A 23,302-nucleotide genomic window follows, 5' to 3' on the forward strand; every position below is an offset into this window, starting at 1 on the left:
AGGTATGATGACCGAGTGCATGCAAGAAAGAATGAACACACCCACCCAGAATTTCCAGCCATATCATTGTAATTACTCGCACAAAGATGAACATACCTTGGTCTTCAGTTCGTAATCAGTGGAAGATCCTTCCTCCTGTTCCCAAAGGTGATTACCTCGCAGGGAAGAACGTCATCATCACAGGAGCGAACTCTGGTAAGTCCCGACAAAGTTCCTCTGTCATCGGTATATTGTACAGGTACGGGACTGATGGCCATCTTACAGGGGTCGGTCTCGAAGCACTTAAACAATTGGTAATTGGCAAACCGGCACAGTTGATCCTTGCAGTCCGTTCCGTCGAGCCAAGTCAGAAGATTGTCAATAGTATCAAGAAGTCCCATCCCGGCTTGGATATTCAAATCTTCTACTTGGACTTGACAAGTTTGGAAAGTATCAAGAGTTTCACGGTCAAAGTGAAGAATGAGGTCGGGAGAGTGGACGTTCTGATCAATAATGCGGGGTATGTGATGTGAACGACTAGGCCATCAAGTGGAGTTAATGTTGACATTCACTTTGACATAGGATCAACCCGAACTTCAGTGACGGACCATACAAATCTACAGGTGATGGATATGAGCGAACGTGAGTGGTGTGGCACAGCTCTCTGTTAGCCCTCTCGGTACTGATTATCTTGGTCGTAGTTTCCAGACCAACACCCTCGGTCCGTTCCTCACCTCGCTATATCTCCTCCCGGAGTTAAGGCAATCTCCCTCACCCAAAGTGATCTTTGTCGGATCAGACATCCACTTCCTTGCGGATGACACAGTCATTAAGAAGGCTTTGAAACAAGGTACCCCGATCATCTCCTCATTCAACGATGCATCGACATACAAGAATGGTCTGAGATATGCCCAGTCCAAGGTGAGTCACTCCTGGACAAAGGAGAACTAGCTTGACTGTCTGACTGACTGACTACAATTGGACAGCTCTTACTTCAAATGCTCACACGATCACTCATCCCGGCCTTACCAGACTTGGCAATCATCAACACAAACCCTGGTATGGCTCGAACCAACCTCGGAAGAGATTTCGACTTTACTCCTACACTCGCTACGATCCGTATCGTCTTCTCGTTCGTCTTCAATGCGAGAAGCGCAGCCAATGCAGCGAGAAATATTTCCACCGCCGTAGCAAACAGCACAGACAGTCACGACGTGAGTCATATTCAATCCCATTCTTACGCCCCTGCCCGCTTGTGAGACGTAGACGAAAATCTGTTTGAAGCAAGATGCTAATTGGTAATCTCGTCCGCTCGTAGTACTGGTCCGAAGGCGTACCGTACCCTTCGCAGAACGTCTTCCTCACCACTGGAACAGGTGTCCGCGCAACCAAACAGTTCTACGAGGAGATGCTCGCTGAAGTGGAGAAGATTGCACCGGGCGTCACAAAGACTCTCATTTAGTCGACGTGCGGCTCTAGGGTTATATAGATGTGTAGACGTGTCTGAGAGTGGAAGTGTATGAGGAGGAGTTGAGATTCGAATGAGTTCGTTACTATAGATGAATGTCGTTACTGTCCAAATCCTCTGTCTGTCGGTGCAAGTAAATTGTTCCTCAACCTCCAAATTCGATGAGAAGTTTCCATATGTCGGATCGTCAATCGACCGACTGATCAGATTGATATCGATGATAGTGAATGGATCACATGCGTCGTGACTGTCGTTACGAATGGTGATAAAGTACAAACAATGCTTGTCAATGTCTTCTTCAAGCTCACTCTTGTCTCCCCTCCTTTAGCTCTCTGCCCCCGACTATCCAACGCCTTCATGACGACTTCTCTTGCCCAATCTACCACTTCCAATTCGAAATCGTCTGAACTAGTCTTCCACTGCATCTCGAGGTCTGTAGACTCCTCCTCTTGCTTCTATCGCCTCAATAACGTCGGTCGGGGGTCGACCTGTCACTCTGACAGCGTAGATTCCTCGCATTCGTTTGTCTAAGCAGGACAAGTCAGTTCCGGAAGTCATAATACGATGATAATGCATGGGCGCGTTTCGGGTCCAGAAGAGGACGGGCAGGAGGGATAGGAAGAAACGGCATGAAGTGAAGAAGGAAATCTGTCGAGTCTCGTCACGAAGCGGAACGCACCTATCCGTTGCCATCTCGCGACCCAGCTTTCGGAAGGTTCGATCATCGCAATCATACCGTCGTACATTAGGGAAGTACATTCCGCAACTCGTTCAGCTGATCCTCTCATCTGTGTAGTATGTGGAAGTCAGCTATCTTTCTAGGAAATCTTTCCAAGGAGAGACATATAAGAAGAGTCCCCATATAACCGATACCACGATTGATGTTGGTACAACTCACCTCTAAGATGTCTTCGCAATTGGGACAACCTTGAGTGAGAAAGTCATTGGTCGATTGTAAGATTGAACAGATCAGACAAGCTCTGAGCTCTTGTTTTCGAGAACCGCCTTTAGGTGGCATGTTGATCTATGTCGATAATCTTGTTGGAACAATGAGAATCTTGCCGTGATACTTGCTGGTTGATGGTGGATTGCACAGAGGATAGTAGGATGTAAGATTATTGCAATGCTTTCCTGCTGTCATTCGAAGAGTGGACGAGAACAACACCAGGACAACACTCGCTCGTGATTGCCACATTGTAGAAATCACCGGAAATCGCCGTCACCATAGCGCTACTGCTTTCCTACCTGGTTGCAGATGCAGTTGCAGTTGCCACCCAAGATGTTAAACCTCGAATGCCACAACATGGATTGAGCATCCTTCATCTTTCTCTTGTACCAGTCACTCACTCTCCTGAACCGAATCAACTTTCGACGATACTTCCTCGCGATGTCATCGATGAATCAGGATTCGCTCACTCTCGAAGAGACCAACAAGGTCCGAATCTCCCTCGGTCTCACACCTATCGGAGCAGCACCTGCTGAAGGGGAAGATGTCCCCGTCGACAAGGATGCAGAGGCAGAGGCGAATTTCGCTCAGCGTAAAGAGGATATGAGGAAGGCGAAAGAGGAGAAAGATATAAAAGAGAGAATAGAAAAGTGAGTGTCTGCGTCCAACACTATCCTCCCTCTTACCCCCCTCATGTGTATCTGCTTCTTCGTTTCCTGGGCGAAGGGAATAGTGTTCATCATTTATCCGCAGAACGAGAACCATGTTGACTTAAGGACCCACCCTTCTCCTTTTCGCAGAGCCCGAAATCGTTCCGCCCTCAATGCTAAGCTTAAAGGATCAACTTTGGGAGACAACAACGCGGACGACAGTCTCGATGCGAAGAGCTGGATCAAGAAGCAGAAGAAGAGGGAGAAGCAGCGGGCAAAGGAGATGGCAGAGGCTAGAGCGAGAGATATGGAAGAGCAAGATAAAGCGGTGTACGATGAGAGTGAGTATCGGGTTGAAGCAGCTTCCGCTGGTCGTTGTCCCCAGCTGATGGTTTTTTTTTTTTCCTATTTAGATGATTTAACGGGATTGAAGGTCGCACACGATGCGGACGACTTTGAGGAAGGACAGGACGTGATCTTGACTCTGAAAGATAGCAGAGTCCTTGAAGGAGATGGTGAGCTAAACTACTCTCAAGTCGAAATGGAGAGAGCTGACCACATTTCAATAGAGGACGAGCTGCAAAATGTCAACCTGGTTGATGACGCCGCGGTCAAAGCCGCAAAGGAACGAAAACGAAAAGCCGCCGCTCAATATACCGGATACGACGATGAAGAGTTCGACGAGAACAGAATAGGACAAAGAGCAGAAGTGTTGAGCAAATACGACGACGAGTTCGCTTCGGGCAAGGTCAAGTCGGAGGGATTCAGATTAGGTGCACCCGTGGAGAAGAAGATGAAGATCACAGACGAGGACACGGAGATGATTGGAGCGGCTCCTGCGACGAAAGTCAAGTTGAATATCGACTATACGAAGGAATTTGACGTCTCAGATTATGCGAAAGAGGGAGAAGCGGGTTTCAAGAAGCCAAAGGTGAGTCCCCCTTCTCTGCTTTCCCACTGCGCATCGTCGTCACAGGCAGCTGACTATTTCTCGCAGAAGAAGAAGGCTAAGCGATCCGCAAGGCGAGCCGAGGTGGATGACGAAGAGATAAACGGCATGGAGGTGGACCAAAAGCCAACATTCTCGCGGAGACAAGTAGGAGATGGACCGGACAACTTGGTTGATGACGATGATCTGCAAGCTGCATTGTCACGAGCGAGGAGAGAGAACGCGAAGAAGAAGCCGAGGGCGAAGCCAGAGGATATAGCTGCGCAACGTAAGTCTAAGTTTTGTTTGACAACGCCAGACGCGTCGAGCTGACAGCGGGTTTTAGTCGCCCAACAACGGCAAGAAGAGGAGACGGCGCCTCAAGAGGCTAATGATGACGATGATGGGCGGATCACTTTTGATGAGACATCAGAGTTCGTCCGAAATGTCACGCTGGAATCACTCGCTGCACCTGTCAAACGAGAACGTGCCGCCACACCCCCAACGCAACAAGAACAAGCAGTAGTCGTCAAGATTGAAAGACCTGAGGACGGCGAGGTGGACGAAGATGAAGAGATGGAGTCGGAAGATGAGGATGAGGCTCTGGCCGAGATCGCAGCACGAGAGGGCATGTCGTTGGCCGAGTATCGACTGAAGATCGATTCACAATTGAATGAGATCGAGACAATCAAGCAGGAGAACGCAGAGGTACGTGTCAGATTTTACCAAAGGTGTGCGGTCTTCAAACTGACTTCTGCTTTAAAATAAACAGATCGGAACGGAAGCCGAACCGGTGGTAGGAAACGGTATGGCTGGTATCTTATCCTTACTCCGACATCAAGGCGCTATCAAAATCCGCACGGCAGAGGATGAAGAACGGGAACGTGTCCAAAAACAAAAAGATCTTTGGCTGGCGGATCACAGACGTCGTATGGCTCAACGTGAGATGGAAAGGATCGCGGCGCGAGGAGGCAATAAGGATCAAGCGCAACGAGAGTGGGAGAACAGGATGCGAGAGCAGCAAGAAGCGAAAGATGCGTTGGAATCGTATAGAAATTACAAGCCAGATGTCAATATCGTCTATCATGACGAATTTGGAAGAGGTCAGTTTATCGCTTTCATCCTTTTCCATCTCACTAGAGTTTGTGACGCTGATGCGTTTCTGGCATTTTTAGAGATGACACCGAAAGAGGCCTGGAAGAGTCTGTCCCATAAATTCCAGTACGTGTCGTGTTTGGCCTCTTGCCTCCAACAGAGTTAATGCTGATATCACTTGTTTTTGCTTTGCTTCCGCAGTGGAAAGACTTCCGGACGAATGAAGACGGAGAAACGACTCAAGAAGATTGCCGAAGAACGTAAACAATATACGATGAACGCTACCGATACTCCGACCGGTATGACGGATGCTTTCTCACGACGACAGCACAAGACGGGTGAGGCACATATGGTCTTGAGTGTTGGTAATAAGGGATCCGTACAGATGTCAAACAAGAAGCGCTAAGTGACAGTGATGGAAGATTGGATGGAGCTGGGAGAGAACATGTTGTATAGAAGAGAGTAACAAGCACAATGTCCAATGCATTATCATTCATTAGTTTGTAATATACAAATACAGCTACTTTCGCGCGCATCGTTATAATCATGATGTCTAAAGTGTCCAAGTCATATTGAGGTAAGAAACTGTATCTATTGGTCGTCACAAGAACAACCGTATCCAGTCAGCAGGACACGTTCAAGCTAATTCCTGGGAGTTGTCGTGGAATGGAAGACATTCCGAGTTGGAGGAAGTGGAAAAGCCGGTTTTGTCGATAATGGAATTTCGTAAGTCGCAGGTTTGGCGAAGATCGATTTCGCTCCATTCTCCTTCAATCCACCAGTACTAGGGGTAGTACCAGTAATGAGATTGACGTTGTTGTTCTTGTTGGTTACATCTTTCGGTGCAAAAGCGTTGACCAGACTTCGTTGAGGGGTGAAACTTGTTCTGTTGCCCAGGATCTTACGAGGCGATACGGCACTTGTGGGAGGTTGCATGATCGCTTCTGTGATTTTGGGCAAAGTATCGGATTCGTCCACTTCACGATGTCGTTTTTGTGATGAAGGCGGACCAGCAGCGGAAGTTGGTGCAGGACCAAATATGTTCATTCCAGCACCGGTCAAAGGAGTTCGACTGACGGAGGTAGGAGCGGAAGGGGGTCTAGATGTGGCGGGAGTTGTGGTTGAAGATGGGATAGTTCGGGTAGATGTAGGTGCGGGCGCGGGCGCAGCCTTGATGGCAGGAGGAGGCGCCATGACGATGGGCTGACTCGACATCGCTTTGTTGAGTGCGGTGTTCGCTTCCACCTTGACTTGCTCCAACTGTCTTTGCAACTTGCCAATCTTCTTCTCAAGCTTTGCGTTGGCTTTGAATGCCTCACGGGTCTGGTCGTCCGCTTCGTCGACTTCCTTGTTCTTCTGAGTGAGAGACGCTTCGAGTTCTGCCATGACAAAAATGAATACATCAGCACTTATCTCAAGGACGATAGCTTGATCTTGGGCGACATCCAACTGCGACTCACCTTCGATACGCTCCTTCAGTTCGTCAACGACACCCTCATCAACAGTAGATGCCGCCTTGCTGGCTGTAGACAGCTCAGTCTTGAGCGCCTCATTGTCAGCGCGAAGGTTGTCAAGCTCCAGCTGTCGTGTGCTCGATTCATGCGCAGCCAACTTGGCCTGGCTGGAAGCCTCAACGAGCTTGCTTTTGAGAGTTTGTAGTTCGACAGACCTACTCACTATGTATCAGCACCGTGCTTGATAAATCATTCAACCAAAAGACTTACAAGTCGTTGATCTCAGCCACCTTTTCTGCCAAAGCTTGCTCCGCTTCTCGACCCCTTCGCTCTGAGCTGTCCACCTGTCCTCGAAGCTCGATAATCATAGTCTCCTTGTTCTGGCTGGAATCCTCTGCTTGCATCAGTTGCGCTCTGACACCCTGTTGCTCTTGCATCATCCTCTCCTTCTCCATCTTCGCATCTTCGACTTCTTTTGTCAAAGTTGTCACTTGCTCCTCGACCTTGCGCAATTCGACGACTTCCTCCTTGAGCTTCTCCCGCTCGCTCTCGACCACCTTGGTGCCTTCTTGAAGGGTCGAGATGTCCACTCGGAGTTGTTCGATTGTCGTCTGCGAAGCTTGAGATGTGACTGTAAGTTCTTCGGCGTTTCGCTTCTCGGCTTCCATTTTTGCGCGAAGACTTTCCATTTCGCTGGTCTTCTCGGCCAAAGCTGTTGACTTGCTCTCCGCATCGAGTTGCAATTCCGCCACCCGACCCTCAAGCTCGGCAAGACGCTGTTCTGTCTTCTCCTTAGCGGTGTCGGCGTCAGCCATCCCATCCGCCAAAGCCTTTTCGGCGGCCTCGATCTCCTCGAGCAATTGTTGCTTCTCCTGTCCGATCGCCTCAACGTTCCCTCTAGCGGACAACACCTCCTTTCCCAACGCCACGATCTTGCTCGACAAAGCTTGCATTTCCTCCTCCTTGGTTGCGGTGGCATTCTCGACAGACTCCAATTTCGTTGTGAGATCGATGTTCTGCGCCTTGAGTTCTCGAATTCGCTCTTCCTTCTCAGCGATTTGAGCCTCCACGTCGGATACGGTGTTGGCGCTCTCAGCAGCCATCAATCGGTCTTGAAGCTCGTCGATCGCCGAGTGAGCGGTCTCGAGTTCGAGGCGTACTGCCGCTTCTTGGCTTTGTACCAATTCGAGTTCTTTATTGACTCGGGATTTCTCAGCTTCAACGTTCTCCAAGCGTTGGCCAGAAACCGCGTTTTGCTCTTCCAGAGCAGTAAGGGAGTTTCGCAGCCGGTCCGCCGTGCTTCTCGACTTCTGAAGCACATCACTGGCCAGTCGCCATCTGGAAGCGGCATTCCTGACCTCTCGTCTGTGCACAGCGAGAGCAAGTACGAACCCTTGTAATGCTCCGTCGTCGATCACTTCTCCTGCATGTGCGTTGTTGATTTGAGCTTGAAGTCGATCGCGCTCTTCCTCGAGTTCTGTGTTCTCGGCCAAAGTCTCTTCTTGAGCCTCTTGGATAAGCGCGAGGTTGGACTTGGCTTTGTTGAGATCGTTCGTCAAAGCCGCAATTCTCGCTGTATCATTATCGAGAGTCAGCAGGATCACTTGGTTTGCGCAGTAGAAACGACTCACCATCCCGTCGCTCAATCTTGGCTTGCAAGTTCCTCTCCATATTGAGGTTCTGCAACATGCTCGCAGACACACTCGATCTTGACCTAGTATGTGATGGTCTCTTCTGCTCGTCGCGGTTGACAGCGGCGACAAGATCGGTTGGCAGATCAGTACCTTCCTCAACAGGTGATCGTGATGTAGGAGGATCACTGAGCTTGGCAGTCTGACCAAGATGGTCGACGAGATTAGACACCTCCTTTTGGAGACTTTCGATTTGTGCTTGAGATTGTTTTAAGCTCTCGTCACGTTCGCGAAGTTGGGTTTCCAGCTCACTGACGCGCGTTGCTTGAGACGCAACGTCGTCACTGGCCTTTGCAAGTTCTGTTTCGAGGTGGGCAATATGGTCCGTGAGGGTCTGTTGTTCCTCAACAGTACCGGCTGATGAGGTAGCGTTGTCGAGATTCTTTCGAAGGCTTTCGATCTCGTTCTCCAGCTTCTCATATGCCGCATTTCTCTGCTTCAGCTCTTCTCGTGCCTTTCTGACTTCGTCAAGGGCAGATTCTCGCTCCGCATTCGCAGCTCGAATCGCAAAATGTCGCTCATTCTGTACGAACGAGACGTTATGTCGTAGGTCGTCACGTTCGGATCGAAGTCGACCGATCTTCTCTTCCAATCTCTTGACTTCTAGCTGGTCTTCTGAGACCTTGACTTCCCTTGAAGCCGCAGCCAAGGAGGCTTGCAACTCGGAAACCTGCCTCTCGAGGATCGCCACACGCCGTTGGGCTTCGGCGACATCCTGCTCCGCCTTGAAGGTGATGGAGGCAAGTTCGGTGTTGAATGCTTGTTGAGTGGCAGAAAGCTTTCGCTCTAGCTTGCGCTTGGCTTCTTGGATTTGGAAAAGCTCTTCGTCCCGTTCTCGCGCCTCCGACTCGGTGGATCGATCGGCTTGAGCTTCTTCGAGCTCGGCAACTCGCCCTTGAAGGGTGCTGACCGTCTTCACAGCCTCTTCAAATCGCGTCTGTACTTCCTCGGTCGAGGCAGCTGCTGATGTAACCTCGGCGATCTTGTCATCAAGCTGAATACGGAGAGAGCTGAGTTCGGTTTGAAGATCCTCGACTTGTTCAGAAAGGGATCTACAAGGTGGTCAGCTTTTCCGCACTCAAACATTTTGAGACGAATAACTGACTGGATATCACCTCCCATTTTATTTGAGATATCGCTGGCCTTACGCGCCAGCTCTGCCGCATTCTGCTGAGCCTCTGCAAGCTCCACGCGCAAGCTGTCCACTTGTTCCACAGCGGAAGCTTTCTCATGTGCAGCGGCGGAAAGAGTTGATTCCATCTCTGCTTTTGCCTCGACTGCTTGTGCCAGGTCTTCAGCAGATGCTGCCAATTTGCCATCGAGGACCGCAATCGAAGTGGAAAGCGCGTCAAACTCGTCATCCGAGTGGGATCGTGATGCGAGAGCACTCTCTAGTGCGTCGCGCTGTTGCATGATTCCTTCGAGAATCTGGTCTTTGTCGGTAAGTGATGTTTCCGCGGACCGAAGCTTCTCGCTGAGACTCGCCACTTCGGCTTGAGCAGCGCTAACGGTCGCTTGTTGGTTGACGAAATCGGTTCGCACTGTAGCGAGCTCCGCGTTGAGACGCTGGACCTCTTGTTCCTTCGCAGGAAGAGTTTCCAGAGCACGCTTGAGATCATTATCAAGAGAGTCTCGTTGTTGGGTCAAAGTCTGTGATATCTCAGCGATGCGGCTCAAGGATGGAATGAGCTACACTCACCTCGATCTCTTCTTGCTGACGTTCTTGCTCATTCTTCAGAGCACTTTCGACGGATCGGGCTTCCTGAAGCTCCTTCGTCTTCTCTTCCAGTTTGCTCTCAATAGTCCTAATCTCATCGAGGTGTTGCTCGGCCACTTCTTCGATTCTAAGCTGCAAGGCAATCTTCTCCTCCTCGAGAGCAGCCACTGCACCACCGTCAATCCTCGGTCCCAGAGACGGAGAACCAGGCATAGGAATCGCAGTCTTCAGCTTCGTGATCTCCTCATCCTTCTCTGCGAGTAATTCATCGTTCTCTTTGACCAAAGTGTCGAGATACTCCTTGTCCCTAAGAGCCTTTTGCAGTTCTCGACGGACTTGACGAAGCTCCAAATCGCCAGTTTTGGAACCGACAGCATTGGTGGGAGAAGAGGCGGATTTAGCCTTGGCCAATTCAGCCTCCAAGGCCTGAATCTTCTCCAGAGAGTTGTCTTCGGACTGGGGTGCTGATCTTGCGTTTGTCTCTAGCTCTCGTCGAGCTTGTCGTTCCTTTTCGAGCTCCGCTTCGAAAGAATCGAGCATCTCAGCCTTCTTCTCCAGCCGTACTACCTCCTCAGCCTTCTTCTTTACTTCCGCCTCTTTCTCCTTCAACAGCCTGTTCAGTTCTTCCTTTTCCGCTTGTGCTGTTTTCTTCACTTTCTCCAACTCCTTGGTGTCTCCGCCACCTTCTGCCATTCGATAATATTCGAGTTCCCCTCTCATCTCATAAAGATCGTTCTCCAACTTCTCGGTCTTCTTTCTCGAAGCCATCTCCACAGCCAGTTTCTCGTTGACGGCTTTGTCAAACTCGCGCTTGGCGCTGGTAAGCTGTTCTCGAAGTGCGTCGACCTGGCTCTCCAATTCTCGTACATCGTCGGCGGCAGATACGGACATGGATCGTCTTTTCCCCTTGGGCCGAGGAGGTGATGCCGAAGTGCCAAAGGTATTTGAGGTACTGGAAGAGGATGTTTTGGCAGATTGGAGGGAAGCCTAATATGTTCACCCACTGTCAGGAACCTGCAAAGAAGGCAATACAGCTTCACTCACCTTTAGCAGAGCATTCTCGTTTTGTAGGGCCATCAGTCTATTTCTTTCACCTCGGCTCAAAGGCTGTAAAGATTCGTTAATAGGAGTTCAAGCTCATCCGACTTCGAAAACTCACCTCTTCTGATCCCCCCGCATCTCCTGCTGGACCCTGCGATTTCGCTCGGACTTTCTCCTGCTCTGAAACCTTCAACGCCTCTTCTAGCTGTTTTATTCTCGCTTGAGATTCTCGTATTTGCTTCGCAGCACCATCTGATCCGCTGGACAAGGCAGCATCGAGGGCTAGGAGTACGCTTTAGCTCGAGGCCCGACAATGTGACAAGTATTATTCTGTTTTTACGCACCATCTGATATTCTGTCTTTCTCCTTCTCCTCTTTTTTGAGCTTATCAGAAGTTGATGTCAAGCTCGCTTCGAGGTTTGACAATTTAAGCTTGAGCTGGGAGATTTCCTTTAATCGAAATCAAGTGTAAGTAAACGGGATTTGACTACTCATCAGACATACATTGTTCTTGCTGTTCACTGCCGTCTCCGCTTGATGTGCTCGATCCGCCTCGTCTCTTAGCTAGATTGACGGTTTGACTTCAGCTCCAAATTCAAGGGCTAAGACGAAGTCAGTATGGATGAACCCACCTTATACTCTGCGGCTTCTTTCGCTCTTTTCGCTTCTGCAAGATCTTCCACCTTCTTTCGCTGTTCATTCCTGATCGAGCTCAATTCATGATCTGTCCAACAAATCAGCAGTGCACAGTGCAAAAAGCAATAGTTGTGTTGAAATTGCGCTCGATCCATCTAACTCACCTTTGTGATCCAGCTGTCGTTGTAATTGTGTGATCTTGTGCTCCAGCTCTCCAGATCCGATGAACGACATCGTGTGGATCGATAAACAGAAGAACGAACGTCGGAGATCTACCTAACCTATGCACTGCCGATGATGATGATGATGTTGTTGTTGTTGTTGTTGTTGGTATGGGGATGAAAGGTACTAGGTTAGAAAGAAAAGCTAGTCGCGTCCAGAGTTGTTTACCGCTTTGCTAAATGTTAGTTACGTAACATTAGCTACTCTCTAAGTCAGTTATGCAAGGATCATATTTCGGCGACTTGCGGGTCGGCAGACTGTTGAGTGTAATGATGGTAGAAAGACAACGTCGATTCATGCATATCTAGTCAGTCCTGTTCCTATACAGATACACGGATCAGGACAACACGATGGCGACACTATTGACCCTACCACCTCATCTCTTGGAGACCATAACGGATCTACTAGCGACGGATGTTGATCTTCCTCAAGACTTACGAGCTGAACTGACCCGAGCGACAAGTCGGCTTTCGACGACCGTACAGCCGGAAACTATAGAGAGAACGAGCTCCGATGAGCATCTTCAAAAGTTAGATGAGGAGGGCGCTGAATTAATACCGGAACATGATAATACGATGGTCGTGGCGGAGGAGTTGAAGCCGTTGACTATTGATCATGATCTTCTTCTTTCGCTATCACGATGGACGACGAGCGATTCGGGACGAGCTTTGTTAGAACGGCACAATCTAGGTGAGTCAAGGGTTTGGACTACGAGATACGCAATCTCCTTTATGGATCTATCCATGAGCTGATACAGGGCATTCCCAGATCCGTCACGATATGTTGCGGTTTCCCTTCTAGCTGGGACAGAGGTGTATATCCCTCCTGCTGAATTGGAACGGGTACGAATCGCCGAAGACCCAGAGAAGGTGAGTGGGCACAGATTCGTCACGCCCCAATATACGTATGAACTCGCCCCTGTCTATCCCTACCGTATCCCCATTGCAAGCTATCTCATCGTGTTCAGCGGACGATACCTCTTAAAGATCTGCGACAATGCTAATTCACTCTCCAATACTCGTCAGCCCAACCCTTTCCTCCCAGCTTACCTATCGCCCCGTCCCCCTTCCTTGGGTACAGAATACCGCTCCCTCCTACGTAATCTCTCCACGACAATCAATATCTTATTCAGCATCTTCGGCTCCGCCTTTGCAGTCTACGTTGCCTCTGTTTCAGGCGCCGGATATTCCAAAGAAACAGCGATCTTGTTGGCGGTGTTGGCCGGTGTGATTGTTGGTATAGCAGATGGAGTGTTGGTTTGGATCTTTACAGGGAGAGTGAAGGAGAAAAGGAAAGAGAGGGAACAGAGAGGGAGGGATATGATGAGAGGGTCGGGCGCATTCCTGGACGACGAGGACCATGAGGAAGATGATGAAGAGAAGAACGGTGTTGGGGATGGAGTTTCAAGCGAGATAGTATTGGAGAAGAAAGAAGGGTTGGAGACGACAGCAGTCAAGAAGCAGGTTCAACTGAGAAGACGGGGTTTGAAGGACACTACATGATCATAGAGCTATGCATTTGCTGGGTTATCAAGTACGACAACGACCCATCAATCTTGAATTAATTATACATGTTACTAATTATAATATTAACGAGTGACTATAGACTTTACAATTATCAGGTGTTTACGAATACGGCTTCAACGGTGCTACTGATGGCTCGCTTTGTATCGCTGCAAGAACGCTCGGAGGTCTTCGACTTCCGGTAGATCGTTCTTGATCTGCTGAACATCGACCTTGCCACCGTGATCGTCAAAGAACTACATGAAACAGAAGTATTCTGTCAGTCTCAGAGTAGCTTGTATGCAGAGTTGATTTGACTCACCCTAGCCATCGGACCCAATGGGCTCACAATCTTGACAAACCTTGCCAAAGGCCAATAAGTCAACTCGACCTCCTTTCCTAACACTTCCTTGTAGACACTCTCAATCTCATCCGTGGTCAATTGATCTCCTGCAAGACTGACAGTCTTTCCCCTCCATTCGGAAGGTTGGGAAAACGCCAGTGCTGCGAATTTACCGATATCGGCCGAACTGATGAGTTGATGTTTACGTTCTGGGTGGTTGATGAATGTGTGACGGAGGAGAATGGTACGTGAGATCTTGAACATGAATGGTGAAGTAGGGAGGAGGTTGTCCATAAACTGGGCAGGACGGAGGATGGTATAGTCCAATCCGGATGATTTGAGGTGGTTTTCAATTTGTCGTTTGACTTCGAAGCTGGAGTATGGGTAGCACATCAGTGGGAGTCCTAGTATCACATGCCTACTCGCAAGTAATGATGAACTTACACAGGGACCTTTGTGTCGTCAAGATCACCCAAGTCGACAGAGGAATAGATAAAGTGCTTGACACCCCATTCTTTCGCTACATCGATGATTGTTTTGCCTATCGAGCACGGTGGTCAGTATCACGTTGCCCTAAAGCTAGTAATCTGCACCCCACTCACCTTGCTTCAGCTCTGCTGCCTCGCTGACATATCCTTGGACACTGAAAACTCCGTCCACTTCACCCTTGGCCAGACCAGACGCTTCAAATGCTTTGGTCGGATCATCCATGTAATCCTTGGCGACCTCGACGACTTCGACCCCAGGAAGAGAGGCAAGTCTGGTTGATGAGGGAGCGGAAGGGGATCGTGAGAAGGCGAAGACGTTGAATCGTGTAGAGGTTGATGTGTTGTACTTTGTCAAGGCCTAAGGAAGGATAGCATTAGAGTCCGTGACGCATACCGTATCTTCGGGGAAGGTCTCGTTGACTTACGTTGATAAGAGCTGTACCTTGTAGGCCAGTGGCTCCGAAGACTACGATGTTCTTGGTATCAGACATTGTTGTTGTTGTTGTTGTTATTCTCTTGTTGTGATTACTGTTGAGTTTTTCAGTATGGACTGTTATCGTGAGTTTTGTTTTGTTTGTGTGTACAGGAGCAGTTGTTGTTGTTGTTGTTGTTGTTGATGATGATGATGGAGAAATAACATCTCATCCCGACTCCTCGTTCCATCCTTTTATACCCATCAGATGCATCTTATCCGCTTGCTCATCCCTTCGTACAAGCTTACACACCCAACTGAACGATGAATCATCTTCCCACACTAGAGCGGGACTGATCAATGCCAAGAAGGTATCGGATGGCGCAAATCACCTCGGGCGATCGAAAATAGTAACTACTGTAGTGGTAGTATCTATCTATGGTGATTGTGATCAAGGCACCTCGGCGAATATTGGAGCCGAGCTAAACGTGCTTATCAACAATTCCTCCTGTACTGCATGGCATCTTTGCATCATTGCATAATACTGTACATCGTCCCGGATCCGGAGAATGTCATGCCGAGGTCCGGTGAAGTGTGTTACTGCACATCAGGATCGACATGCTTGCTAATCTGATTATTCATTCCAATTGATACCAGTAAGTCATTGCAACTGCCCGCATGAGATAACCCTAGAAACAATCTTGTTCCTTGCGGAAGTCAGGCTTGTACCGATCTCACAGTGGCTGGGAAGGAGGGATAGTAGATACAAGCCCAATATCATCCATCAGGCTTTCGGATCTGGACCCTATGTGTATCTTGTCTTATGGCAGTGATAGTGTTGATTGTACAGTGAAACCAAAAGTCCGTGCATGTGGAGTCTGATAAGCGTGTTTGAGCTGCTATTGATATAATACAGATGGGCAAAGATCACACTGATTCACTACAGATCGACTAGACTATAAGGTCTACACGTCTATGCACTTGGTGCTTAGATCGTCCTTCTCAGAGCGTCTTCCCAGCCTTACTCCTCCTTCTTGTCACAGACCGACTCCCAATCACCCCATCTCTCCGCTCTCTCGGTGATCCAATCATGGAACGTCTTCCACTTACAACTCCCGTCCAGACCATCCTCACAACCTGACATGATCTCGTGTCTTCCATTGACCACAGCTCGGACATAGTCGCCATTGTGCTTGTGGTGGAATCGTTCCAAGGCGATGTGACCCAAGAAAGAGACGACGTGGGATGTTCGCCATGCTCGGTCGGGAACACGATGATCGAGTGCTGGGGCTTCAGACGCGGGATGTGCGTGCGAGGTGGAGTTGAAAAGATTGAGGAAGACTGCGACGAAGGCTGGCGATTCTCGGTGGGTGAACGAAGGGTGGAGTCTGTTTCGACGCATGTTATTAGCTTGACAGCAGAAATCGGGGAGTATGAGAGTCAGACTTACAATTGAGTGTGAGTGGCATTGGGAGGAAGTTTGGGTCCGGGAAGACCCTTGAAGGCTTTAGGATGTCCGTTACCATCCGTGTCCTTGCCCGCAAGAAGGTGCTTTGCAGTCTTAGCCCACGGCATACCGAGATAAGGAGCGAGAGATGAACCGTATCCCATCATATAATGGAATCGAACGTCAAAGTAGTATTCGACATCCAACCATTCCTCGTCGGTGAAAAGATGGCAGAATGGTGAGTTGCCTTGCGCAATCGTCTCGTATCCACAAAGCTACAATACCAAAGTCAATATATGACCTGAGTGAAGTGAAGAAGCGGCTTTCTCACCATTTGCATCGCGAGAATATCTTGGTCGTTCAACTCCTTTGCGACTTCGGGCATAAGACCGCTCAATCTCTCTTTGACTTTGGGTGCATAGACTGCCAACCATTGGTTTGCGGGTTCGAGGGAACTAAGCTTCTCAAAAGTACTGCAGGCCTTCTGCTCGTAACAGCTCGTCAGCAGGCTGTGCGAATGGAAGCACAAAGTCCGAAGACACTCACGTGAGGCGTCAAAGATCTATCCCAATCTCTAGCCTTGTTTGGCACTTTGACAAGCTGGACCACCTCTCCATCACCTTCACCATCATCTCCCGACTGATGAGATGGGAAAGATCCGAGAATGTACGCTTTGGCAGTTTCGATATCACGTCCCGAACTCGCTGTCCACACTTTGTAAGGCGGGTTGGAAGAACCCTTCTTCTTCTTATGCTTGGATTGCTTGACGTCGCCTTCTTTCTTTGAAGGGAAAAGTTCGTCGTACTGTTTACGAATGTATTTGCCCAAGAACTATAATGGGAGATATTGTGATCAGCTCAGGCATATCGCGTCGTGGTAGATTTTACTCCAGGCTCACCTTTGCATCCTTCTTTCCCCTCTTACTGAGCTGTTCCAAGTTCTCCTCGACGATCGGACTCTCCCAATCTCTCAGGAAACTCCACTCTCCTTCCTCTGGAATCTTGTTCTTGTCCATCCCTGCGATTTTGTCTATGAACGGTTTCATTGTCTGTTCAAATTCATCGTCGTTGCCCAAAATGCTCGAATGTCGAATCAACAAGCTTACACGAGTGAGATGACATCCTTTCGGGAGAGGGGTGGGTTCTTCATTAGGGATGAAGAAAGGTGAGATGGCAGAGAGATGTTTAAGGGGGTTGATTTGACCATGGGTGGTTTCGAGGGTGGTGAGGTTGGAGGTCGAAGGGATCTCCACGGTAAAAGGTTGTTGTTGGGCTGGTAAGGCTGATGTCGACGATGAGAGTAAGAGACTCGCAGTGGCGAGGGTGAGAGGGAGTAACATCCTCAACGAAGAAGATGAGAATGTGGTAGAGGAGACGGTAATAAGAAGGAGAAGACAGCAATGAGATGGTTTAAGATATAGGATTGTTGAGGAGGATGATGATGATCGCCAAGGCCACAAGGGGACCCGATTGATTTTTTGGTTTGTCGCTCTCTCGTACGTCATTGATCATCGCATCCCGTTCTTTTATCCGCTTTAGGGCAAGATCCCATCGTCATGTCTTTGCGGTATCTAATCTCTGCTGAATCCATTCAGTCATATCACCATCCATGTATCCTATATGCGTGCGGACATCTCCCACCGTGTATCATATGAGGGATGAAACAACGTGCATACCATGCATGGCGGTCTATAACGACACAGATATGGAAGAATCATCGAGGACGGATCTCCTTACTACGTCCCCCCATCTAAAAGCGTGGCAGTTGATCAACACAAACATCACCAACCCGACTGATTTTCCTCTTGCCGCCCATCTCTTCATTTATCCTCTCGCACATTCTCGGTCTCCACTCATCCTTGCTCACTCACGCATCTAACATGCCTGCCCAACCACCGCCGACGCCATGGCTGCCTACTTCCCGATTTGCTGACGAATCGTTACTTCTCAACGCTCAACCCATCTTTGGAGATATATCACTTGGATCAGAATCAGAATGGGGAGAAGCACAAACATCTTTCGACACCAAGACTCAAAATACTCCTGTTGCATCCGGTTCACGCGGAACGACTCCCCAGCAAGAAAAAGGATGGGCGGATGTGACACTTGATTTGGGGGATTACCTGCCTGAAGAAGTGGACGCGACGAGGATAGAAGAGACAATAACCAGGCGAGAGTCACGAGAGATAACAACGACGACGACAACAGCAGACAGGGCGAGATCGGAGAGTAGTACCGTTTCTACTGTATCGAACAGTGTACATAAGAGGGAAGGGAGCCAGTCGTTGTTATCTAGTCAAACCTCATCGAAGAAGAGTGAGTAATCTCCCAGACTTCTGATATGAATTGGCTTGTTCAACTGACATACGCTCAACTATCAGTCAAACCACCTACGCCAATCCGAGATGATCTCTACAAACGACGATTATCCGACTCCAATCGACGTTCAAGTTCCTCCAGCTCAATATCGCCCATGCTTCCGTCTCTCCCTCTGCCTTCCTCATCGTCGTCTTCATCTTCTCAACCCAGTTCTTTGTCCTCGTCAACCTCGTCGCGACCGGCTGCTTTGAACACAGCAAGCTCGAGGCTGAAGGATGCTATCCGACGGAAAGATGGAGAGAGGGAAAGGCAAGCACCGAGTGGCTTCGCTGCCAGTGGGGCAGTACAGGTGAGTAACGACGAGATCCCTCAAAATGGTGACGAAGTATTGATAAGTTAAAAACGGTTTGGTAGAAACACGTTGCCCCGAGTCGAGCGGAGACGGTAGGACAGACGCAAAGCACAACCTCAGCCCTCGCTCGCTATTTGGCGAAGTCTTCAATCCTTACGCCGACAAGTGAAAGCTCGGACGACACTTCAATTACCAACTCGGCGACTGAAAAGCCATCTCCAGCTGACATCCCACCACCTGCACGACCCGCAATGTCTTTACCCAGTTCTCAGAAAGACAGCCAACTATCCAATCCGATCGAAAGCCAGCACGATTTGTTCTCATCGACACCCAGGCCGAAGTCATCACAGCCCACTGAGTTACCTTCCCCTCACGTGTCTAAGACATTGCAAGACAGTCAATTGTCCACTCAGACCCCGCCTGCGAACCAATCTTCGCGCCGCGAATCCATGTCGGAAAAGGTTGTCAGTTTCTTCTCCGGGTTACTTAAGCCATCACCTTCGGCAGGTCCGTTGAAGTACGATGAGACTCTGGACAAGGCAGACGAGCAGGAGACCGAAACAAAGGACGAGGTAGCCACGGATGGTGCTGTTGAGGTGGTCGAGAAGCCGGCCAGACCTGTCTGCGGGAAGCCGGTACCGATTCATCGTGCAGGTCAACCATCGCGGCGCCCCCTAGTCGCGCCTTTGACTAGACCGATACACTTCTCTCGACCTTTGCATGTACGCACGAAACCTCAACCTCCCTCCACGACTTCAGTCAAGCCTCAAGCCACTACCGCAAAAACAAACATGGCAACCAAACAAATCCACCGACAACCACTCCAACCTTCACGCCTACAGAACGATAACATCCAAAAGTCAAATCGTCCCACTACCACATCGGCTTTCACATCTGCTGCTCTCGCTCGTCTTCCCCCTCCTGGGAAAGGAGCGTCGTCAGCTGGTCAACCTGTGAGAGTACGAGATGTGGAAAGAGCGCAAGACCTTGCTTCTCGAAGAGGTGTCTTTGAGCGTCTCGCCACGAGCACTTCCACCTCTTCTTCTTCATCGACTCGAAATAAAGGCCCAACCACGACACATGCGTCCGGGTCGAGAAAAACAACTCTACAACCTACGGTACCAGTACGTGGTCATACACCCGGTAAAGCATCACAACAACGTGCTGCTCAAAGAGCACATTTCGATGCGATCGTCAGGCAAAAGATAGAAGCGAAAGAGAGAGAGGAGGAAGAGTTGCGAAGGAAGAGAGAAGAAGAGGAGGAAGAGGAATGGAAGAGAAAGAGGAAGGAGACGGTCATTTGGGCAAAACCTGTTCCGGCGATGTATCATCGGTAAGGGGTCGAGCGGAGGGTTTGTCACGTTCGGTGGGGCCTTACGACTCGATTGTTGGGTTGGAGATCGGAGTGTGGGTGGGACGAGGGGCAGCGAACAATCTCGAGGGTGGAGGTTGGAAAGAAAGGTGCCATTGGGAAAGAGGAAGAAGGGTATACTGTAAAGTGGCTTGTCGCGGAGAAGGAGGGTGTGGTGTCGTGAATATGCTAGTTGGGACGCTTTGTTACGCCGTTGTTTTGGGATTCTAGTATCAGTATCAGTCCATGTTGATATACAATAGTTCGTAGAGTATGCTCGCTTCTCCAACTTGTGCTTTCGAAGCGATATGTTATAATGTTGTGCTTTCAAGTACCGTCATTTTCTGAGTTGGACTTTCGATCGTGGGTACATTATCACGATCTCTGGGCCTCGGCCATTGCATTGCATCAATTATATCCGTACCTCCTTCCGGGGTAACTCACATGCATGGTCATAATATCATTATTGAACTCGAACCCTCCAATTCCTAATTACCTTTCGCAGTTGATTTGATACAATCCGATAATCACTGCACCTTCTGTCCATCTGGCTTGAAGTGATTAGGCTGTCGATCTCACTCCGTCCACTTCAGCCACGATCTCCTCTGCTTTCTTTGCAATTTCCTCCGGTGTCATATGTTTCGCTTCTGTTTGTGTCTCTTTTAGCGCTTGTTGATGTTGTTGTTGTTGGCGGATCTTCAAAGAGCACGCTTTCCAACGTTTCATAGCGTCCGGCATATCTTTCTCCAGTGCCTAAGAATCATGCCAATCATCAGTCAAACGGTTTCCCTCCAGATGAAGTTCTCCGAAACACACCTCTAATCTCGCTTCGCTCGTTGGATGGGTTCTCAAAAGGGCGAAACGGTTTTCTATGCTGATTGGATGACCGGCCGCAGCGGCATCTACTTCCACAGCCGCCATGAGTTCCCACAAGTCCGTGGCTGCGCGAGGATCATATCCTGCCGTGGCCATGATCTGTACCAGATGAACGATGTTAAGATGAGCTGAGCTGGCGATACGACCAAAACGAGGAAGAGGCAATGACGTACCTCTAAGCCTACAGCATCCGCTTCTTGTTCTAGTTTTCTTGAGTAAGCTCTTTCGGCCACCACATCGTTGAGCCAATTGATAAACATCCCAGCGGAATCGGTGATGCTGCGGATTGAGCATGCGATGAGCCATGAACCAATATTCAGAGTGGAAGTGAGCAGCTCACAATGGGAATGAGATGGTCAGAGCGAAGGAGATACCTCGCAGGACGTCGAACGCCACGGCAGCGATGTTGAGGAACTAGAAAGCAATGATGTCAACAATCAAACCCAGTGGGAGTAGCCCGGAAGAGTCAACTCACCCCGAGGTTCTCCACGCTATGCCTCAGCGCGACGTGTGCGATCTCGTGCGCGAGTACAGCCGCTAGGATGGTATCGTCCGCAGGTAAGGTATTCAGCAGACCGGTGTAGACGAACACGTCTTTGCTAGGTAGGGCGAACGCGTTGAGCTGAGGCTGTAGGGACGAAAGGGCAAACGCAAAGATGTGAGCTTCGCCATGAAAGGTCAAGGGGCCCGCGCGCACTCACCGAATCTATGACATACAAGTTCCAATCTGCCGTCTCCAATTCCAATCTCTTCAAGGGATTACTACTAGCCGGTCTGAACGGCATACTGACTGTCGACTTTGCCTTACCGCTGGGTTCAAAGCTCACTTCACTACCCAATTTACCCATTCCTTGCGCTTGGAGTAATTCGCGTTCTGATATCACGCGAGATAGGTTTTGGGGTTGTTTAGGCGGCCAGGAAGCACCGGAGACGAAGTGTCGATCTTGTTCGTCGAGGGCGGTGATCAGTCGGGTCATCACTCGTGAGACTTGGAGAGAACGGGGATCGGTAGAAGGTAAGAGGAGGAGTCCGTCGTTACGTAGGACTTCTTGGTGTCTAAAGGGCAAGGCAAAGAGTTAGCAAGAGAGCAGAGGATGTCATCCAAGTTGACATTGGCGGCAGAGTGAGCGGCGCATAGGGATGAGCGAGACCAGTGCCCGAATGGGGTTTCTTGATCACCTGCGCGGCACTCACTTTCGTCTAGACCAAGCCATCTCCTCATGCTCTGACATCAACAACAATCTCCATCTCCCCGTCCTCTCACTTTGATCAAGTCCGAGCGCCAGTACGATACAAACTGCGAAGATCTGCGAGAGGGGCACGAGTGATAGCACAGTGATAAGCGGAAGTTTTCGAGCAAGTTGTTGTGCAGGAAAGATTGATGCGTGAAAAGACGTACAGGAAGTTGGATGAGGAGCCATGCTGTCTTTTTGTACTTTTTCCATAACCTATCGAGTAGAACGAGGGTTAGCAAAGTACATCGATAAGCGATATCGACACAACGGAAGGCGAAGACGATCCACGTAGATCAGCGCCCAATTCAGTGGTAGCTTTTCACCTATGTCGAGTTGTTGGAAACAGCAAACACTCACTTGTATCGAAACACAAACGGTAAGAAGATCAGACTGAACCGAGTCAGATTCAACAACCCAGATTTCAACGCTGGCATAGCCACGAAAAATACATCTTGACTTCGTGGAGAAGGATGGAAAGCTCGGCGAGGGACGACGAACGTTGTTCCATTGAGGAGTCTTTGTGATGAAGCTCGTGGTCTTGTCGAAATTGAGCGTATGGAGGTATAACTTGGGGGTGATTTGATCGTAGATCGGTGTGTCGGCTGAGAGAACGTGAATGGAGGTCTTAACTTCGTCGAAGATGAAGACGAGGTTGCGGTTGTCCAAGTCGATGTTAAGCTATTTGTCGATAGCGTTCGGCTCGAGAATCGTAGAGTGGCCAGCTCAGCCGACGAGCTGAAAGTTCTGAAGACGTATCGGATCATCTTTCCACCTTGTTGCACATTCTGTAATAGTGCACAAGGCAAGAGTTCAATGATTGGTCAACTTGCTACTATCAAAGTAGAGGTGTTGACGTTTGTTATTGTGGTTGGGTGAGGGCAAACGACGGTCTCCATAGTAGTGGTAGGTGGAGGCGCGGCGGTGGGCGGATTGACGTCACTCACTCTTGGTCCTTCTCCGCCAACTAAAGTCGTACAAAATGGTAGCAGTAGTCTGCTGCACAATGCAGCTGCTCTTTCGTTCACGAATGTGTATCCGTACATCCTGCAGACTTAGATTTGGCTGCAGCCGTTCGCATCTCATAGACCAACTGATGATCGCACAAACTATTACATTACATTACAAGGTCATATCCTTCCGTTTTTATCCGT

General features: G+C 49.4%; 9 protein-coding genes across 9 annotated transcripts; 4 read left to right on the top strand and 5 right to left on the bottom strand.

Annotated features, from left to right (window-relative positions):
* Positions 1 to 86: 86 nt before the first annotated feature.
* On the top strand, positions 87 to 1,441 carry CI109_104034 (uncharacterized protein; the record flags this gene model as incomplete). The annotated part of the gene is made up of 6 exons (XM_032005235.1): positions 87 to 195; positions 265 to 499; positions 562 to 621; positions 681 to 900; positions 966 to 1,193; positions 1,298 to 1,441. 6 exons carry the CDS (start codon positions 87 to 89, stop codon positions 1,439 to 1,441), a joined length of 996 nt encoding a protein of 331 aa, XP_031860469.1.
* A 414-nt stretch (positions 1,442 to 1,855) lies between these two features.
* Positions 1,856 to 2,465, bottom strand: CI109_104035 (transcription elongation factor SPT4; the record flags this gene model as incomplete). Its single annotated transcript, XM_032005234.1, has 3 exons — positions 1,856 to 1,974; positions 2,127 to 2,235; positions 2,346 to 2,465. The coding sequence occupies 3 exons, from the start codon at positions 2,463 to 2,465 to the stop codon at positions 1,856 to 1,858; spliced, it is 348 nt and encodes a 115-aa protein (XP_031860468.1).
* Positions 2,466 to 2,834: 369 nt separating this feature from the next.
* Positions 2,835 to 5,472, top strand: CI109_104036 (uncharacterized protein; the record flags this gene model as incomplete). The annotated part of the gene is made up of 9 exons (XM_032005233.1): positions 2,835 to 3,043; positions 3,194 to 3,384; positions 3,457 to 3,558; positions 3,613 to 3,974; positions 4,041 to 4,260; positions 4,318 to 4,679; positions 4,744 to 5,074; positions 5,147 to 5,192; positions 5,268 to 5,472. 9 exons carry the CDS (start codon positions 2,835 to 2,837, stop codon positions 5,470 to 5,472), a joined length of 2,028 nt encoding a protein of 675 aa, XP_031860467.1.
* A 236-nt stretch (positions 5,473 to 5,708) lies between these two features.
* CI109_104037 (uncharacterized protein) lies at positions 5,709 to 11,839 on the bottom strand (the record flags this gene model as incomplete). The annotated part of the gene is made up of 12 exons (XM_032005232.1): positions 5,709 to 6,445; positions 6,527 to 6,735; positions 6,791 to 8,093; positions 8,152 to 9,263; positions 9,317 to 9,861; positions 9,911 to 10,915; positions 10,973 to 11,035; positions 11,088 to 11,251; positions 11,314 to 11,419; positions 11,474 to 11,533; positions 11,602 to 11,693; positions 11,770 to 11,839. The coding sequence occupies 12 exons, from the start codon at positions 11,837 to 11,839 to the stop codon at positions 5,709 to 5,711; spliced, it is 5,466 nt and encodes a 1,821-aa protein (XP_031860466.1).
* Positions 11,840 to 12,177: 338 nt separating this feature from the next.
* CI109_104038 (uncharacterized protein) lies at positions 12,178 to 13,329 on the top strand (the record flags this gene model as incomplete). The annotated part of the gene is made up of 3 exons (XM_032005231.1): positions 12,178 to 12,517; positions 12,596 to 12,696; positions 12,853 to 13,329. 3 exons carry the CDS (start codon positions 12,178 to 12,180, stop codon positions 13,327 to 13,329), a joined length of 918 nt encoding a protein of 305 aa, XP_031860465.1.
* Positions 13,330 to 13,475: 146 nt separating this feature from the next.
* Positions 13,476 to 14,651, bottom strand: CI109_104039 (uncharacterized protein; the record flags this gene model as incomplete). Its single annotated transcript, XM_032005230.1, has 5 exons — positions 13,476 to 13,586; positions 13,652 to 14,045; positions 14,117 to 14,213; positions 14,275 to 14,518; positions 14,586 to 14,651. 5 exons carry the CDS (start codon positions 14,649 to 14,651, stop codon positions 13,476 to 13,478), a joined length of 912 nt encoding a protein of 303 aa, XP_031860464.1.
* Positions 14,652 to 15,593: 942 nt separating this feature from the next.
* CI109_104040 (uncharacterized protein) lies at positions 15,594 to 17,358 on the bottom strand (the record flags this gene model as incomplete). Its single annotated transcript, XM_032005229.1, has 5 exons — positions 15,594 to 15,960; positions 16,023 to 16,294; positions 16,351 to 16,503; positions 16,566 to 16,850; positions 16,918 to 17,358. 5 exons carry the CDS (start codon positions 17,356 to 17,358, stop codon positions 15,594 to 15,596), a joined length of 1,518 nt encoding a protein of 505 aa, XP_031860463.1.
* Positions 17,359 to 17,898: 540 nt separating this feature from the next.
* CI109_104041 (uncharacterized protein) lies at positions 17,899 to 20,026 on the top strand (the record flags this gene model as incomplete). Its single annotated transcript, XM_032005228.1, has 3 exons — positions 17,899 to 18,334; positions 18,400 to 18,686; positions 18,752 to 20,026. 3 exons carry the CDS (start codon positions 17,899 to 17,901, stop codon positions 20,024 to 20,026), a joined length of 1,998 nt encoding a protein of 665 aa, XP_031860462.1.
* A 575-nt stretch (positions 20,027 to 20,601) lies between these two features.
* Positions 20,602 to 23,194, bottom strand: CI109_104042 (uncharacterized protein; the record flags this gene model as incomplete). Its single annotated transcript, XM_032005227.2, has 10 exons — positions 20,602 to 20,793; positions 20,857 to 21,015; positions 21,090 to 21,195; positions 21,257 to 21,330; positions 21,392 to 21,544; positions 21,618 to 21,972; positions 22,111 to 22,223; positions 22,316 to 22,364; positions 22,509 to 22,936; positions 23,096 to 23,194. The coding sequence occupies 10 exons, from the start codon at positions 23,192 to 23,194 to the stop codon at positions 20,602 to 20,604; spliced, it is 1,728 nt and encodes a 575-aa protein (XP_031860461.2).
* Positions 23,195 to 23,302: the final 108 nt, after the last annotated feature.

Source organism: Kwoniella shandongensis, chromosome 7, assembly GCF_008629635.2.
Source record: "Kwoniella shandongensis chromosome 7, complete sequence".
NCBI classification, from domain to species: domain Eukaryota; kingdom Fungi; phylum Basidiomycota; class Tremellomycetes; order Tremellales; family Cryptococcaceae; genus Kwoniella; species Kwoniella shandongensis.